The 19,163-nt window shown below is 37.9% G+C and overlaps 3 protein-coding genes across 5 annotated transcripts in view; 1 reads left to right on the forward strand and 2 right to left on the reverse strand.

Moving 5' to 3' along the window:
- The window catches only part of LOC134789560 (calcium uptake protein 3, mitochondrial), a 126,097-nt gene extending 117,503 nt beyond the window's left edge, over positions 1-8,594 (forward strand). For all 3 annotated transcript variants that reach the window (XM_063760135.1, XM_063760141.1, XM_063760147.1), the window contains 5 exons: positions 803-946; positions 1,451-1,565; positions 2,210-2,437; positions 7,245-7,402; positions 8,076-8,594. In XM_063760135.1, the coding sequence (XP_063616205.1) occupies positions 803-946; positions 1,451-1,565; positions 2,210-2,437; positions 7,245-7,402; positions 8,076-8,147 (717 nt within the window). In that variant the 3' untranslated portion in view covers positions 8,148-8,594. The remainder of the gene's footprint in view (positions 1-802; positions 947-1,450; positions 1,566-2,209; positions 2,438-7,244; positions 7,403-8,075) is intronic.
- LOC134789380 (FHF complex subunit HOOK interacting protein 2A-like) overlaps positions 1-19,163 on the reverse strand; it is a 257,350-nt gene that overhangs the window by 23,764 nt on the left and 214,423 nt on the right. The window lies entirely within an intron of this gene.
- On the reverse strand, positions 11,222-19,157 carry LOC134806797 (protein phosphatase methylesterase 1). Its single transcript, XM_063780165.1, has 10 exons — positions 18,953-19,157; positions 18,156-18,357; positions 17,684-17,793; positions 17,380-17,537; positions 16,849-16,939; positions 16,365-16,430; positions 13,979-14,161; positions 13,578-13,735; positions 12,981-13,045; positions 11,222-12,538 (listed from the first exon to the last, which is right to left on the reverse strand). Exons 1-10 carry the CDS (start codon positions 19,021-19,023, stop codon positions 12,440-12,442), a joined length of 1,203 nt encoding a protein of 400 aa, XP_063636235.1. The 5' UTR covers positions 19,024-19,157; the 3' UTR covers positions 11,222-12,439.

Consider the following 19,163-nt stretch of genomic DNA (forward strand, 5'->3'; position numbering starts at 1 on the left):
TATTGACGAACAAATCAAAATCGTTTTGCTATTTTTTTTATTAAACTATTACTATTATCAGCCGAAACTACAAATGCTAGAAAGTTGAAATTTGCACACCAGGTTACATTTATAATGTATACAAGAGATAAGAAGCGATTTTGAAAAATTCAACCCCTAAGGGGGTTAAAAAGGGGATGAAAGTTTGTATGGGGTTCATGTTTTATTTTTAGCTAGGAATTTCAAACTTCGTTAAAAGATATATTATTGAAATACAAGAAAACTAATTTCAGCATTTTCGAAAATTCATCCCCTAAGGTGGCGAAATAGGGGTTGAAAATTTGTATGTAGATGAAATTTTTTTTTCAAGTGTGGGGCTTGAAACTTTATATGCTCATATTATTAGAATACAAGAAAAGTAATTTCAGCGTTTTTAAAAATTCATCCTCTAACGGCGTTAAAAAGGAGTTGAAAGCTTGTATCCATTACAAATTACTTTGACTGCCCCCCCTGCCTACCTGCCAGGGGGTGGCGGATGTCTACCGGGCTCAATTAGCTTAGCTTTACGTATATTACATCTGTGCTAAGTGAATTCATCCAATACCATAATTTGCACCTTATGACACTACTTCCCGGGCTAATAGAAACTGTTGCTGCGGTTCGCCTCTGTGCTGCTAGCTACTATAATTATTTAGGCCTATATCATAAACAATCTTTATAGAGATAGGAACAGGCTGGTCAATGTACTAAATTCAACATGCTTAGCGTCTTTACTTTAGGTACTTGTTTATTCCTGACTTTCCTAACGTACAAATGGTTGTAGATGGAGAAAATCTTCAGCTTCGCATGGCGCGGCAAGCGCGGGTTGGAGAGCCAAGAAGGCGGCGACGCCGACAAACCGCAGGACTCGTATGTTAATGACGAGCAGGGGCTGCAGCGGCGGCACAACGTCGACACGCTCCTGCAGGTCTGTCGGAATGCTCAATTGCCAATGACCTAAAATAACTATGGAAGTGACTAGAGCTTAAAAATGACCAAGCACCTTAACGGCTCGATTCGGGAAATGAATTAGAGACTCACTAGATATGAAATAGTAAAGATATGTGACGTTCTACTGCAAAAGGTACCTTATGGCGGTTAGCGCCGCAATTCGGGAAATGAATTAGAGATTCACTAGATATGAAATAGTGAAGATACAGTTAGACTAAGAAAAGTCTGCAGAGGCAGAGATTTTGACAGCATACGCAGTGCCAGTGTTATTTATACGTCATAATTTCATAGAAGTTTGACGTTTAAAATAACACCTGCACTGCGTGTGCTGTCAAAATCTCTGCAGAGTTTTCTTGGTCTAACTTTAGTTAACTGGTCATGGCCTTATATTTTCATTGGAGATATAATGGACTCCGATTAAAATTTAGTGCCATAGTACAATTTCGAAATATAATTTTGTAAGCATACAATTGTTCCGCAGGTCCATTTCTTCGGCAAAAAGGGCACGAGCGACCTGAAGTTCGACGGCTTCAAGCAGTTCATGGAGAACTTGCAGACAGAAGTGCTGGAGCTCGAGTTCCAAGAGTTCGCCAAAGGTAATAACAATTATCTAACATAATTGTTGACTTTATAGTGACTAAAAAATAGCCTTATAAATAAAAAAATAATAATAACCTGACAAATAAATAAATAAATATTATAGGACATTTCTTACACAAATTGACTAAGCCCCACGGTAAGCTCAAGAAGGCTTGTGTTGTGGGTACTCAGACAACGATATATATAATATATAAATACTTAAATACATAGAAAACAACCATGACTCAGGAACAAATATCTGTATCATCATACAAATAAATGCCCTTACCAGGATTCGAACCCGGGACCATCGGCTTCATAGGCAGGGTCACTACCCACTAGGCCAGACCGGTCGTCAAAAGTCCTGACATTTCCTGTATACGAGATTTTTTTCTAAAATCCTCCCATTAAATTCGTTTTTCCAAAAGCTTTTGTAGGCCATTTAGCCTCCGTCACAATACGCTGTAGCTAGTAGCATACCTTCCCATTCCTCTGCCCAATTCCAAACTTTTAGCTAGCTTTAAATGGTTAGTTGAGGTTTTTAAAACACTCTGTTACTCGCCAAGTCTCCCCGCAATCCTGACAAAGGACCAAAAATCCTGACATGTCAGGGGAAATCCTGACGTATGGCAGTTTATATTTATATCGCTTTACTTTTCAGGTCACGAGACAATATCCGAAGTGGACTTCGCTAAGATCCTTCTCCGCTATACGTACCTCGACACAGACGAATACGACATGTACTTAGACCGTCTCTTAGACCGCATGAAGCTCGAACGAGGCATCACCTTCCCGGAGTTTAAGACCTTCTGTCAGTTCCTGAACAATTTAGATGATTTCACTATTGCTATGAGGATGTATACGCTGGCTGATCATCCTATCTCAAAAGGTGAGGTTATGTCTAACATGGATGAATATGATTTGTATTTAGACCGCCTCTTGGACCGCATGAAGCTCGAGCGAGGCATCACCTTCCCGGAGTTTAAGACCTTCTGTCAGTTCCTCAACAATTTAGATGATTTCACTATTGCTACGAGGATGTATACGCTGGCAGATCATCCTATCTCAAAAGGTGAGGTTATGTTTAAATATGGACGAGTATGATGATTTGTATTAAGACCGCCTCTTGGACCGCATGAAGCTCGAGCGAGGCATTTCAACAATTTACGAGTAGATGATTTCACTATTGCTATGAGTATGCGCTATACGCTGGCTGATCATCCTATCTCGAAAGGTGAGCTTTTATTTAAACACGGATGAGTATGATTTGTGTTTAGACCGTCTCTTGGACCGCATGAAGCTCGAACGAGCCATCACCTTCCAGGAGTTTAAAACCTTCTGTCAGTTCCTGAACCGCTGAACCTGTATACGCTGGCTGGTCATCCAATTTCTAAAGGTAAGATAATGGTAAAACATGGAGGAGTATGACTTGTATTTAAACTGTCTTCTAGACCGCATGAAGCTGGAGCGTGGCATCACCTATTACATACTTCAAGACCAGTTCCTAACAATTTCGACAATCTCATCATCGCTATGAGAACGTATTTCTTTGCCGACCATCGCCTATCCGAAGGTGAGTCATGTGTTCTATCTCAGCTTCCAGAAGTTAGACGATGTCACCATCGATCGATCAAGTCGATTTCACACTGCCTGTACAGGTGAGATTTGAATAGCTACTGTCGTCTTTAGGGGTAAGTGATTAAGTAAGAGAATGTTTGAGAAGAATGAATGTGTTAATTAGTAGGTACCTACATACTACATCGGGGGGCGTCGCGGATAGAATGCCGCAAGCGATCCCATGACGCTCCCTTTACGGCAAAGAGGGTGATGCTGCAGGGGATCTTAGTGGGTATTCTCCCCTCCCTCTGGCTAGCACAGGAAATTAAGTGAGAGTCAGGATGGCGGGTGTACCTAGATAAAAATAAACAATTAAAACATATTTTAGTACCTAATTTGTACTATTTGGTACCTCCTTTAAAAAAATAGTACCTCACGGTATTAAAAGTTATCACCAAAAAACATTACACCCGCCATTCTGACAGTCAGAATGGCGGGTGTATTTTATTACGCAATGATCCCGCGATTATGGGTAAATTCTATAAAAGACAAATTTTAGTACCTTTTTAGTACTTTCATATTCATTTATAAATTGAGCCACATTATTTGTGGTTTCCGAGTTTTACTCATTTTACACTTTACATTGCTATTACAATTTTACAGGCGCTTCGATTTTTCACCGTATCGATTTCGTTTTTAAGAAAAAACGCTACGTTACAACTATTGTTATTACGCCAGGATTTAGTACGTTTTACGTTTAATTTGTTACCCTTTCACGGTTAACCTGTTAAGTTCAATTAACTATGAAAATTACCTCTTACAAATAGCCAGGCGCGATGTCAAAAAATTCTTCCTATGAAAAAATTCCGCGTACCGTGTACTGATTAATCAAATAAAACCCGCAAATTATGTCTGTTTGTCGGTATATTAGTGTGATGAATATACTTCTTTGTGGGATCCCGTTGATTTTGCTAAGAAGACATACGATTGAAATACATACCTTTTAGAAATACAAGCAATTATTTCATTTAACTATTACATGATGTTTTTCTATCGTCTTGGTACAGTTTTTCTTCTGACAAGGTCGCTGTGTCTGAGTATGAATATGGCACGGAAAGCGACCCCACAGGGAATATATACGCAAAACTCTGCGTAGAGGGCGTCACTAGCACCAACACAGGGCCTACCGCGAAACACGAAAATCAAAAGTTCGGTTTCTGCCTCTCTATCACTCTTGCATATTCGATCGATAGAGAGGCAGGTAACGAAGTTTCGATTTTCGCGTTTCGCGGTTAAGCCACTTGTACACAAACCGCCTTGAGTATCAATGTCTAGCCTAGTTCGGACTACATAGTCGAGTGGCGAGTTGCGAGTATTACGTGTCTGAACACCAACAATTTAGTCGAGTAGATTAGTCAGTAAATTAGTGGAATGGATCCATTTTGTTCTATTCTTTCTGGCGAGTGAGCCTCCCCGTGGCCTCACTCCACTACTCTTACTAGTCTTCTCGACTAAATTTTTGGTGTTCAGACACGTTTAGTAACTAAAATACTCACTGTATGTATGTTGGTTTTTCGGGGATACTTAGAGGGGGGGGGGGTTTAAGGTCAATGAGGGCATTTCCGTCATAGTTTAAGTTCACTTTAGCCGGTCATAACTATGATGATATTTACTTTTTAATAAACCTTATCACTGTAATAGATTAAGCATTTATTTAACCTATGAGATATAGACGACTAGTCTGGCCTAGTGGGTAGTGACCCTGCCTGCGAAGCCGATGGTCCTGGGTTCGAATCCCAGTAAGGGCATTTATTTGTGTGATGAACACTAATATTTGTTCCTGAGTCATGGGTGTTTTCTATGTATATAAGTATGTATTTATCTATATAAGTATGTATATCGTCGCCTAGCACCCATAGTACAAGCTTTGCTTAGTTTGGGGCTAGGTTGATCTGTGTAAGATGTCCCCAATATTAATTATTTATATAAAGGTACTCATATTAAACTCCTAGTACTGCTGGTTATTTAAATATGATTTTTTTTAAAGACATGTCTGTTGACGGATTTTCCCTAGGGTTTGGGGCACTTCTGTCAACCAACGGTTTTTCTTGTATCGTGACGTATTACAAACATGTAGGTACTTACGTCAAGTGAACACAAATACCACTATACCCTTAATCGAAACTAAACCTTAGTGAACTCAATGTAAGGTTAAATTTAGATTTTATTCCCAAATATATTCTTGGGGCAAATCCGTCCTATTTTTAAATTGAACCTTTAAAAAAAGTTTAAAAATAATATCTACTTTTTAATTTTAAATAATACAGCACAGATATCTTAGATTGATGTACGAAAGCTACCACGAATTTATATGAGAAATTTGACAATTCAGTAAAAATCTCGCATCACCGCATGAGTATGATATGAGTTATACTTACCTAAGTGAGTCAATTCAAAAAAGGTTGGCAATATATGAAATAGGGAAATTCCGGCACATGACGATTTTTTCCGTTTCGTAATTGACGGATTTGTCCGCTCGATAGTTTTGTAAACACAAATTTTAACCACCCATGGTTTCTCACCAAGGGATTATAATGTAAAATGGATAAAAAGACCGATAAACATGCATATCGAACAATAATAAACATACTAAGGGCTGATTTAGACTGCGCGCGATCTCGCATGCATTTTAGTTACATTGCAGACTGTTGGTTACGTCCAATTCAACCGACCGATCAAAAACCGCAGTGTAATGAAACTCGCATGCGAGTTCTCGCATCGTCTAAAATTATAAATAAGCCATTATTAAGGCCTAACTTACATCGTCTCATCCCATTTTTTTCATTTACTGGCGACTGAGCGCTGTTTCTGACTACTGTTGTGATCTGTTTTTGACTACTGGTATTAAATATGCTCTCTGCTTTAGCGATCGAGACAGCAAGTGCATACTGTTGTTAGAATAGTCGCAAATGTTGTTGGACGGATTTACTCCTCTGACGGATTTGGCCACACTGACCTTAATAGTTTTGTTTTTCACATTTTTCCTTCAAAAGTTTTTTTTTTTTTCAGTGTGAAAAAGAAATGTTTTGTAATGTTCAAGCGCGTTCGAGCGCTTTCAAATGATATCCTACTCGACCTAGTAACTATAGACTTCTAATTTTTGCCCCCTCTTTATATTGGGCATTTTCCATAATTATTAAAAATTCATAAACAAATAATCATTCCAAATTTCAAATCGATAGCTTTCGTAGTTCTCGATATATTTAGCGATGTGACATACGGACGGACAGACGGACAGAGTCGCACCATGAGGGTTCCTTTTGTACTTTTTGGTACGGAACCCTAAAAAGGACATCAACGGGACGAGAAGTCATATACCGACAAACAGACATAATTTGCGGGTTTTATTTCATTAATCACCATATACTTAAGATTTTTTCATAGGAAGAAGTCTTTGACATGGCGCCTGGCCATTTGTAAGACGTAATTTTCATAGTTAATTGAACTTAACAGATTAATCGTGAAAAGGTAACAAATTAAACGTAAAAGGTACTAAATCCTGGCGTAATAACAATAGTTGTAGCGTAGCGTTTTTTCTTAAAAACGAAATCGATACGGTGAAAAATTAAAGCGCCTGCAAAATTGTAATAGCAATGTAAAGTGTAAAATGAGTAAAACTCGGAAACCACAAATAAAATGGCTCAATTTATAATTGAATATGAAAGTACTAAAAAGGTACTAAAATATGGCTTTTATAGAATTTATCAATAATCGCGGGATCATTGCGTAATAAAATACACCCGCCATTCTGACTGTCAGAATGGCGGGTGTAATGTTTTTTGGTAATAACTTTTAATACCGTGATGTACTAATTTTTTTAAAGGAGGTACCAAATAGTACAAATTAGGTACTAAAGTATGGTATGCTTTTTGTTTATTTTTATTTAGGTACACCCGCGATCCTGACTCTCACGAAATTAACGGAGGGGCGAGTCCCACATACCCAGTGGGTGAGATGGATAAATGAATTAACCCCTGCGTCAAAAAAAAGGTACATACCTAGTAATAGTAACTGACTTTGTGACGCTTTGGTGTTAGCTATAACATGCAACTTATAAGTTTCTCTATATCCTGTTACAGACGAGTTCCACCGCGCGGTAAAGATTTGCACGGGCATCTCACAGTCGGAGCACCTCGTGACCACCGTGTTCGCGATCTTCGACGCCGATGGCGACGGCCTGCTGAGCTACAAGGAGTTCATCGCCATTATGAAGGACCGCCTGCACCGAGGATTCAAGGTAACAGATCATCCGGAATCTGTTTCTAGCAGGCCGCTATTTTCTGGCAGCTGAACTACTGTTCCTCATCATGAAGTCCCTGGTTCCTGCTTTAGCGGTAAACCTTACAATCGCTTTGTGTTCTTAAGTACAGTCAACTGTAAAAATATGGGTGCACAGATCTTCTCAAAAATATGTCCCATAGCTCTTATGTCAGCGGATTAAGAACCATGGGACATATTTTTGAATAAGTTGGCTACACCCATATTTTTACAGCTGACTACGTGGATGGGCCAAAAAGAAAAAAGGAAACACTATACTTACATTTGATTTTCACAGTGATAACACTGATAACTGTATGCGTACCGTAGTATATGTTTTTCGTAGCCGAATAGGTAGCCAAAAGGGGTATTTTACTTTTCATTTAACATTAATTACACAGTTAATTTCCTGACGTAAACGCTTCGGCTATGGAATGAAAGGCCAAAGTTTTCATGAGAGACTACAGTGTGGGGTTCTTAAAAAAAGGAGTGTAATAGGGAGAGTCTGAAGGTATCTGCATAACGCAAGTGACATCTCCTAAAACTACACTAAACGCCTAACATTAGGCGCCTCGTATGCTTCATAGCTAACGACGAGGTTTAAAAAAATTGGATTTATGGGATTGGGAAATTAATATTATTATTTTTTTCAGTCTTACGCCAAAAACGAGGGCTGGGAGGCGTTCAAATCCTGCGTCAAGCAAGAAATGAAGAGCTCAGTTTAATAATAGCAAATCTAGCTCAATTCATGCCATATTCGTTTAAATTGCCTAGAATATTTGGTCGACAAATAGATCTCAAGTAATAACAACGTAATAATTATAAATTATAACGAATACTACATTCGTCCATAAGATATGGCATACACAAACTTAATAACTGTAGAACGGCATTTCTTCTAAACTTAAAAAAATATATATATCTGAATCTTATAGATAAACAAAAAAGTCAAATGTTAACGCAAAAAAAAACTGAAAAAATAAACCGGTTATTTGGTCCGTGTATAGCATATTTTTTTATTCTTAGGGGTCTACTTAAATTCATTTTTAGGGAGCTTTTGACACTTCAAAATATTGTTAGTAAATTGTTAAAAAAAGGACGTAAATAGAAAAATAAAGGCATTTTTGATTTATCTGTAAAATACCTTAATACTTCTTGTTGTAAATAAATAACATTTTTTTAAATCTTTATCTCAAGGGGTCGTGTAATAATACATTTTGTAATCAATTAACAAATAAGTGGTTGTCTTTAACAGTGAGATTTGTTTAAGTGATAATTTATTCATGGTTTAAAATAATTTATACTCGTTAATAATTGTGACTCCGGTTTGGAATGGCAGTTTAATAAAATTTCAATATGATGTACCATCACCCACAATCTTTTAACTTTCCTTTGCCTTTTTGTAACAAGGTCCACGGATGGACATTCAAGAGCAATTCAAGAGTTAGTGTTGCTGTTTGTACTTACTCAAAAGATATATATTTTATCAAAGTTTATATGCATATGCGGTGCAGATAATTAGCTATTAAATTGCCATTTGTTGTAGTAAATCATTTTCATTTATTTTCGACTCTGAAACTTGGTTGTAGGTATGTCATACATTTATATTTCTAATCAAAATATAACGCTTTTTCCGTCACACATTCGTTTAACAAATACAGTATGTAAAATTTCGATAAGCCTTAAAGCCAAAGGAACATTTTAATGCCACAAATATTCGCACGTCAACCGGTTTACAGATGTAGGTACCTAAACAGTCATGTACCATCGTATTTTCTTGGAAACGTTCGTATTTGTCATCCTACAGTCAACCTCAGTACCTACTTGTTTTTAGTCAACAGTGCGTGCTTTTCCTTGAAAATGCGATTCACTACATCTGTACAGAGATGCTTTTCATAACTTTCATAAGGCTACCTACGTACTATATGCATATTTCCAAGTTCAAGTTACTATTTTAACTAGGTAACGTAATATTTTTATGCCTAGGATATCATTAAGTATTTGTAACTTTACCTACTACTACCTAAATCTACTCAAAATTGATTAAAATTGCTACCTACAGTAACTAGGTCGTTACCAAAAAATAAAGATTTCGGCACTTCCTCTCCCAATAATAAATATTGTTGGAAAAAAACCGTCGAACAGTTGCCTACTGTTCTACTACTTCACTTTATATTATGTGATTCGTAAGGCTGGTGAAGCAAAGATACAATAGGGATGATGACACATGTTGAATTTTATAACAAAACCTAGTAAAATAGATAGCAAATGAGCAATTTATCACAATAATGTGGATATTAAAAAAATATATGGAAATAATACAAAAATACAGGACCTGAAAATTCCAAAATTTAAGTTTTTTTCTAACTTCCAAGAAGGAAATAAGTAAGGATACCATTCGATTCCTTAAATTTTATCCAAAAAAACATTGTATGGCAACTATGTACATAAACGCAATATTTCACCGACAAAAACGCAACTATCTTGTTTTTTCCATACAGTCCATACTTCAAGATGGACTCTCAGTGACCTTGACGTCACGGTCACTTATCGTTTTGTTAGGGGCGTTTCGCGAGTGAAGTACGATTGTCAGACTTTGACCATCATTTCTGACTTTTGTATTGCTTTATTGCAATGGGTCCCATATAGACATTTGATCCTAAAAACAAACCTGATCGATTGATATCGTAAATGAAAATTTGTCATCTAGCCTATTGATGATGTCCATACTCTCACTCTAAGTAGGCAGCATTTCTCACTTCATTTAGTATTAAGTTTCAGTCTCAAAATGTACGCTTCCCTTTTAGAATTTAGTCAAAATTATTATCCTTGCCTTGGCCATAAATTTAATAAATTAGGTTTTAGTAAATTATTAAATTTGTGGCTTACATTTTAGCGAATATTACTAATAATAATAATAAACAGTGGCGGATTTGCAGTCTTTGCCGCCCTAGGCCCTGTAGCCGCTCCTTTCTCAGCACCCATCATATTGACTACATTTTGAGTTATTTCTTGTTGTCATCAGCGATTTTTTTGTCACAATTTGCCGCCTAGACCCGGGTTTACTGGGCCTTAGGGCAAATCCGCCACTGATAATAAACAGTTTTTACTAGTCAGTCGAATAAGTGTACAAAATAAATAATATTTTATATTGTTAAATTAATATATTTAAGATTTCAATTAGCACAATTTTATAATTATTTTGCTTTTGTTATATCAACCTACTTCAGCAGTTTAAGAAACAGCAGTGAAGGTGTAAGGTGGTTTTGGTTTATTCTAGCCTAAAGGACTGATTTAGACGGCGCGCGAACTCGCAAGCGATTTTAGTTACATTGCGGACTGTTGGTTACGTCCAATTTAACCGATCGATCAAAAACCGCAATGTAAAGAAACTAGCATGAGTTTCATTACCTTGCGGTTGGTGAGACGTCTCGCACCGTCTAAATGAGCCTATATCTGGGGAGATCCTTAGGGATCTCCCCAGATATATCGACGCGCATTCGGCAAAATCCGATAGGAAAACGCTTTATATCCGCGCAATAAGAGCGAAAAAGCCGGCGACGCGAGTCATCAAATTCTCCATTCTCAGTGCCTTTGGTTGATATTGTGCAGTTTCGCTGCTGTGTCCTACTTGCAGGATTTGTGCTTTTTGTATTTCAACTCATTAAATATTTAAATAAATTATTGAAAATTGATTCTTTTTTATTTCGGGTTAAATAATACATACTTTGTTATTTACAACCTTCATTTATTTCTTCAGGATCTTGCGTAATTATTACATCGATGAAATATAAATTAAACGGAAGAATAGTTATGGAAGAAATATACCTGATGCGCCGACCCCGAGTGGGGCAAGTGATGATGATGATGATGAATGATGAGAAAACCGGATTTTTTTTAAATGTCGACATTCCTTTTCCTGGTTAATTACATAAAGATAGTTTATTTATTTTGTTCTAAAATATTTCACAAATAGCTTTGTTTAGAAATCTCAATAAATACTATGAAATTAATTTCTTTTGGACGCCACGTCGTGGACCAATAAATCAAAATAAATACATACTTTAAGTACTTGCAATAAATAAATTTGTGATATGCGAGAAATTCCATTTTGTATAGAATAAAATTCAGATTTTTATCTTAAATAATTTTCTTTGCGATTTATTAAGTTTGTGACTGAGCTGTACTTGTGTTTTTCTATGTAAAAAGAACTGATATTTCCTTTTTTTTCGTAAGACTTGCGCAAGAATGGATTATTTACGCAAAAAATACTGTTAGGTATTTGAAGCAATACCCCTAACTCTTTACGTTACTTACGTAAGATTTAGTTAAAGAACTTTAATTAAATAAGATTGTTTCTTAAGTCGATTAGACTTATCAATTAATAATTCACTATTCGGCCTTTAAACTCTAGGTCTAGGTATTGATTTATAAACGCAATTCCTATCAAAAGGCGTATGCCCAGTTGACGCCGATTGGGCTAGTTGCTTGTGGATTAATATTTATTTATTTGTCACGCATTGCAGCTATTGGTTTAAGGACAGATTGCATCAAACCGTGTAAACCGTGCTTGTATGAATGGTTGATAATTCTCCAAATGATGACAGCTGACTGCGCTATTAAATACTTCATATAATGATGAATTAGAGTTATGATTAGTTTTTACTCTGGGGTGCTGTTGCGTTGGACTAAAGAGGATTGATATGTAGAAAATTAATCTCGAGGTGGTTTGAGTTATTCTGTTTTTTTATGGTCATTTAAACCTGTTCTAACGTTGACATTTCGTACTTGCAACCGAATTAATATTGGCCCCAATAATATTCAACTTGGCAATTTTTTTATAAATTTGACTGATTTTAGGATTCCACAGAAGTAGTTTACCCAATGACATGTTTCATAATACTATTTTTTTATTATTATATTAGATGAAATAATTTAAATATGTAGAACAGAGTGAGCATAAGATCCCCACGTGTAGGCTCGCCTCGGTTGAGGTGTGAGCGCGGCCGCTCGGCAGCTAGCAGCCGGGCGTGGAGGCGAGCTGCATGTCCTCGCCGGCCGCCGTGGGCTCCGTGACGCGGTGCCGCAGCAGGAATCCGGCGATCACGCGTGCCACCTGACAAACACGGGTAGGTTATATCAGACACACATCCATCTTCAAACAAAAATGGTTGTCTGTAAAGTCGGTTTACGGGGCGACAATTTGGCGTGATAACGTCATAAGAAAACATCGTGGCCGTAACGTTACCATGGAGATCTGTCCACAACGTTACCATGGAGATCTGTCCACAACGTGACACTTTTTCGTGTATGCTACCGGTGTTCATCGATTTATAAGATGTTATCACATCAAAAACGTCACTTTTGACACTGAAACACTAATATATCGTTTCTAGATCTATTAATTGACGTAGCTTAAAGTTTGAATCGGGGCAGTCAAGCGCGTGTAACATGTGCGGGATGTGTGTCCGATCACTTTTATTCGGATTTTTTGGGGCACGTCCCAAATTTTTTTACAAATAGCTACTGGATTTCCGACTGATGTGAATGGAACGTACCTCTCCGGGAGTGTCCTCATGCACCGCATGGCCGCACCGCGTCAACACCTGCATCTGGAACTTGCCTGAAAAATCATCAATATAATAATATGACGTCTTTAAAAGATAAGTTTTTTTTAGTTAACCTAGTTTAGTGTCCCACTGCTAGGCAAAAGCCTTCCCTCCTTTCCTCCATTCAACCCTGTAGTTTGTAATTTCCCGCCAAACCGGATAAAATGCGTCCTGGTCGCCCAGCCATCTCCTTTTCGGTCTGCCTGAACCCCGGGGTCTACACTATCGATGGTGTTCCGTGGGTCAACTTGGCCCACCTTTCAGGGCGCATGCAGCAGACATGTCCCGTCCAAACTTACTTTACTTGAGATAAAATCTAAGATACTCCTTAGACTTGATACTTCAAGTCTCAAATTTGAAAGAAACTTACACATTCGGAGATAAACACTACGTTAGTTATGTAACTAAACTATTTCCAACTAATTTCAATTGTAACGCCGTCGTATTTAGTTCTATTTTAAAATTAATCAATGAAAGTAACTTTCTATGATTTAAAATTCAACTTCCATTTTTTTTATGGGGCTACATTAGAGAGCAGCGTTTCACCTTGCATCTGTCCGATGGTCAGCTCCCGGTCCAGCCCCTCGATGGAGGCGAGCAGCAGCAGCCGCGGGGCTCGCACGGACAGGAAGCGCGCCGACAGCCCCTGGAACCAGCCCGACCAGTAGCGCTCCGTCTTCGACAGGTCGATGCGCCATTTGTATCTACAATGTATCGTTACCATAATACTTATAATATTTTTGATAATAGAAAACAGATTAGGGTATCTGTTGTACAGGATGGATTTTTATATATCTGAAACGAACCTTTGGTAGTCGGTATGGAATTTAAACCTCATAAGTTTCGGTCGTTACAGTCGTCGTTGACAAAATATAAAGTGAGCCTATCTTGTTCAAACTTGTTCTAAAGATCGGCTCACTGTATATTTCGTCAACCTTACGCGTTACCTCATATTGGTGTCTCCGTCGCCGCGCTGGGGCGGCGCGGCGGGCGTGTAGTCGGCGTCGGCGTCCTCGGGCTCCTCGGCGATGGCGTCGGCGGCCGGCGTGAGCGGCATGGGTGCCGGCAAGTGCGGCGCCTCCGGCGTGTGCGTCGCCAGCTCGTTTGTCGCGAGCAGATTCGTCTCAACGCTGCAACAGTAAAACCGTCACGTTCAACCATTTTTAAACGGCTTCCAAATATCAGAAAAGGAGGTTCTCTACTCGTCGAGGTCATCTTTATGTATTTTCCTCGAATTTGCGAATACAGCTGTTACTCCCCCTCTCTCTCTCGCTCGCTTTCCGAATTAAGCCTTATCCCATCATTTGGGGTCAGCTCTCTTAGGGTCGGTTGCACCAAACTGTTCGTATCGTTAAAGAGTTCGCTAAATTTGTATGTATGGAAAGTTTCATAGTAAAGTGCCGGGGCGCGCCGGCTGACGTTGATCAGTCTATCAAATGTTGATGCAACTGGCCCTAAGTCATTCTTCACCAGGAAGCTCTGTCCCGGATTATCTCAGATGTGACAATTGCATCTTTCATGTATTTGCTTATGGTAACATCTATCCATGTTTGGATCTAACGATAGAATACTGAAGAAATGGACTAGGTACTTCAGCTATTATATAGGCATACCTAATACATATACAAAGTGGTTTTTAAGCTCTCATGATAACTTATGCATTTTTATTATACTCACACATTCTCTCCCAAAACGCTTTTCATCAACATCACATCTGGTTAGGGTTTCTGGTTTCTCGACCTTTTTTATTTCTCGAGGCACGGGAATTCTCGACCACGATTTCTCGAGTTTCTCGAGTATCTCGAGAAATTGTGAAAGTTTTAAAAAACACTGTTTTTTGTTTTCATTTTTGCTTTATTGCAAATTAGACTCATAGGAGTCGTAGGTTAGATCAAAAATCAAACAAATGGTAATTTTATTGTTACTACAAATGATCAAAAATTCAACAACAAACAAGAAAAACTATAGGTGCAGGCGCGCGCGCCGGCGCGGCGATGTGATATGCTATAGTGTATTCATTATTTTCATTTGTTATTTTTATTTAACAAAATCTATACAAACCACAATATAGTATTTTATTAGGCAATTAATTTAACTCGATGTGACAAACTTACAGAAGTTTTACTACGTAATATTAATACTTACTCAACGTAACAATGAAGCTGGCAAAGTTGTGCTATTTTGCTAATAGGATAATATGTACCTATATCGAGATGATTAGATTTATCCAAAGTAATCCAGTTTTGTGATATTTGTTATTAACCCGTGGAGCGCCCTAAACAGACACGTGTGCTGGTAACTAGTATAGGAGTTCCATACTACGGTAATTCTGGGGCGCTCCAGGGGTTAAATGGCCCCATAATTCGTGTTTTTTTTATCATTATAAAGAAGATAAGCGATCTTGACGTCTCTTTTTATTGAACAACTTATGAAGAATAAGTCACAGCAAATGGTATGTAACAATTATAAATCATATACGATCATTTACATTAACGATTTTTTTAATAGTATTAATAGCGTTTTTCAATAAAAAGACACTTTAAGATTGTTTACCTTTTTCTAATGTTAAAAAAAACGAAGTATAGTTAAGAACCTAAAACGAGACGAATACACATAATAGTAATTCAAAAGTTTCAAAACATGAAAATTAGCTGAAGCCAGAACAATAGGCGACGGATCAAGGCAGTTTTTTATTTAGTTGGTTATTGAAGTACCGTAAAATGTAAAAAGAGAAACATTGTTTACATTTATTTTACTACCCCAAAAAATACACTACAGACACATCAAGTGTTATACGCGTGTTTTCTTTTTACTTATGACAAGAGATTTATTTCTCGAGTTCTCGAGGCATTGAGTCTTTTTTTCCCGCCTCGCCGAAAGACAAATTTCTCGAGATTTCTCGCCTCGAGAATTCTCGAGCAGAAACCCTACATCTGGTTAAATTGATGATGAATGGATGCTGATAAAAGTGATGAATATAATAAAATAATGACATACATATTTTGATATCTCTGTTCTTTTTTTAAACTTTGTTTTTAAGACAAATGGATTCTAAACGAAAACCCCTTTTTTTTGACGGAGTGGGAATGCGTTTATGCACGGTGTGTGGGACTCGCCATTCCTTTCCCCTCTCCTGGCAAGAGAGGGGGAGAATTTGGCCCTACCCACTAAACCCACTCCGGCGTTTCACCCTCTCTGCCGTTCGTGAGGGCGCACTGGGATCGACTAGGATGACATTCCACCACGGCGCCCTCCGAAACGAAAACCCCTAAAATGATAAAAATGAACGACCTTCGCGAACGAAGTTGTGGGCGGATGTTTTATAACACTCACTTAACGATTTGACTCGGCATTGACACCTTGGCAGAATCCACGTTTCTGACTTGGCCACTTCTGACGCTGAAAAAATAAAACGAGCTAGTTTAACCGGCCAATCTACTTAGAAAAATTACTCAAAATAAATATACTTAGCACAAAAGTAAACGTTGTATGTTTAAATACAAAGCAAAGTAGTCATCACATCATTGGTAAAAACAAATTTTACAATTCGTCGCCGTTCGACCCGTGCCGTACTAGGTACTTTTCTTCACTCTATCTGCGTGTCTTTCTATGTTAGTATTTCTGGAACGACTTCTAGTGCAGGGGAAAGTTGAAGTTATAAGAGCACGCGGCAGGTCAGTGATAAATTGAACCGACCAAGACGAAACTGTACTCAATGATTCATTCACAAGACCCACAAACCTAAAAAGGCCGCCATAATAAATTATAAATGTATATAATGATTAGAAAGAAACAGAATTAACGATCTGTGACGTACCACCACTCGACAGCGTGCTCAATGCTGCGGAAGTGCGTGGGGCGGCCGCGCAGGAAGCTCTGCATGCTGGCCAACGCGTCCATCGCCGTGCCTGCGCCGATATCAAAAACACGTTTAATTAACTTCACACTAAAGCCGACTTGGCATAAAGAACTGGTTCCACGTCAGTTGGGATCAGGAGTTCCAGGTACGTACAAAACTAGGCAGGATCGCCATGTGAGGTTGGGCGATGAGGGTAATATTTAGAGTAGAGTTAGCGCTGTTCCAATAAGTTCGGAGTTTTTTTTTATTTAGAATTATATCATTACAGAAAACGTCGAAAAGTCTCTGACGTTGACGTTGATATCACTAGAGCCTTAGGGCTATGAAAAGTAATTCTTTCCCGAAATTCCAAAATTTACTTAGGGAAAAAGGTCCAACCCCAAGAAATATGTCGATAAAATTTGAACTTTCTGTCAAAAAGAAAAGTCACTCATTTAAAGGACAAATTTTAGAGATTGGATCCTTTTACACCAACTATGTTCATCTTACCTTCGACGACGTCAATGACAGCGATACCGTGGACGTAGGGCTCCAGTGACGGTAGTAATGCGGCACGGACCGCCACAGCGCCACCCATAGAGTGCCCCACCAGGACTATTGGGGGTAATTCTTCACCAAACAGCTTGTGGAGAACTTGTTCTACATCCCTGGTCAAGAAGAAACAAAATTCACTTGTAAGGGCACCGCTCCAAATCGTATGTCTGTTCTGTTCTCTCGTATCTGTTCAAGTGAGTAAATTTAATAGTTTCTGACCGTAAATAACGACATCATTCGCACACAAAATCATGCTTACTTCACTAAAGTATCGGCGCTGAGATCGTCCGGGTTGTCAGCCTGTGTTTCTCCGTGCCCTCTGATGTCCATAGAGATCACTTGGCAGTGGATCATGTTCGTTATTTCTTCCTGAACACAGAGTTATACACAATTTGGTAACATTTTATGATCAACAGATGGTTTTTACACATTTAATTTTCTACTTTATTACATTTAGGTCAATGTGATAACAACTGCCTATAAGGGAAGACCGTCTACAAGCTCTTTGCCGCCTTTAACTTGACCGTCTTATCCATAGACAAAATTAAAAAGGTTTACTGCTAGTTAGCAATTAGTACATTATCATAAAAAGTGTATTACAGAATTATATTATTGAATGGTGTTTTAACATCAACTGTTTTATTTGAATGAATTCACCTGTGTAGACAGTTTATTTAAAGATACAAACATTATTATGACTACAATCAACTACAATTAAAACCGAAACTAACCGTGAAAAGCGCCCAGCTTAATCCAGAATACCCTCCGCCATGCAATGTCACCAACCGAGGTCTGCTTGAGTGGTCCGGCTCTGGTGACAAATACACCCTAAACCTTCCGCTTTCCGTCTCGACATCAACATACTTCTCAAAGTACTGCTGCCACGGCACGGGGCTGTAATCCTTGCGACGGGCCATTCCGAATGGAGCTAGTCTGAAATAAAAAGGAATTTACTAATAAAATTGTCAATCCTCAAGTGATGTCATGTGATTATGATTATGTCCCAGAATCGATAACATAGCACAAAATGAATAGTTGACTACATTTACATGCCCAACTCTTATTAAGGTGAGGAGGGCTATAATATAGCTTTTCAGTCCAGACTTTAATTAACTGAATTTGAAAGCTTGCTATAGTTCAATGAAATCACAGTGAAACTTATGCCAATTACAAAACTTATGGCTCTACGAATGGGAGGTATCACATATGTATAGGATGACTGCCACATAACACAATTCAGATTCAAAAACTTCAGGTTGTTCCGTTTTTATATTGTAACTTTAAGGCCCCAGGTAAGGAAAACACCAAAAGAATAATAAAATATATATTTATTCTATATAATAATAAGAGTAAAATACCGGCTACTAAACATAATTAAGTAGTAACAAAAATTGCCGACTTTTAACATTATCGTAATAACAATCTTAAGCGAAGTTCCATTGTTCCATAATTATGTTATTTCCCAGCACAATCAAACAGTAATATTACAATTCTAATCAGTTTAAAAATGTATGAAAATTATAATTACTTTCCACTTGCTGATTTTGGACAACGGGGCGGCAATTTACTCTTCATTATGCTTTTCTGTAGTGCAGACATATTTATAATTTTATTTTATTTTATAGTCTAGTGTATAATCAGACAATTATACCAGAATATATTTTATTTTATTATTTTATTAGGACCAAAATAAAAACACTAATCACATTTTTTTACAATAAATGTCAATTTGTCAAAAT

The sequence above is a fragment of the Cydia splendana genome, chromosome 1 (assembly GCF_910591565.1).
Source record: "Cydia splendana chromosome 1, ilCydSple1.2, whole genome shotgun sequence".
NCBI classification, from domain to species: domain Eukaryota; kingdom Metazoa; phylum Arthropoda; class Insecta; order Lepidoptera; family Tortricidae; genus Cydia; species Cydia splendana.

Bases quoted from the DNA above. Each gene is read 5' to 3' on its own strand.
- LOC134806797 (XM_063780165.1), bottom strand. From the start codon at position 19,023: ATGTCTGCACTACAGAAAAGCATAATGAAGAGTAAATTGCCGCCCCGT. The intron at 17,794-18,155 runs GTTAGTTTCGGT...CTCTGTGTTCAG, and splicing joins TAAGCTGGGCGCTTTTCACG to GAAGAAATAACGAACATGAT. The intron at 16,940-17,379 runs GTAAGATGAACA...ATATCGGCGCAG, and splicing joins TGTCATTGACGTCGTCGAAG to GCACGGCGATGGACGCGTTG.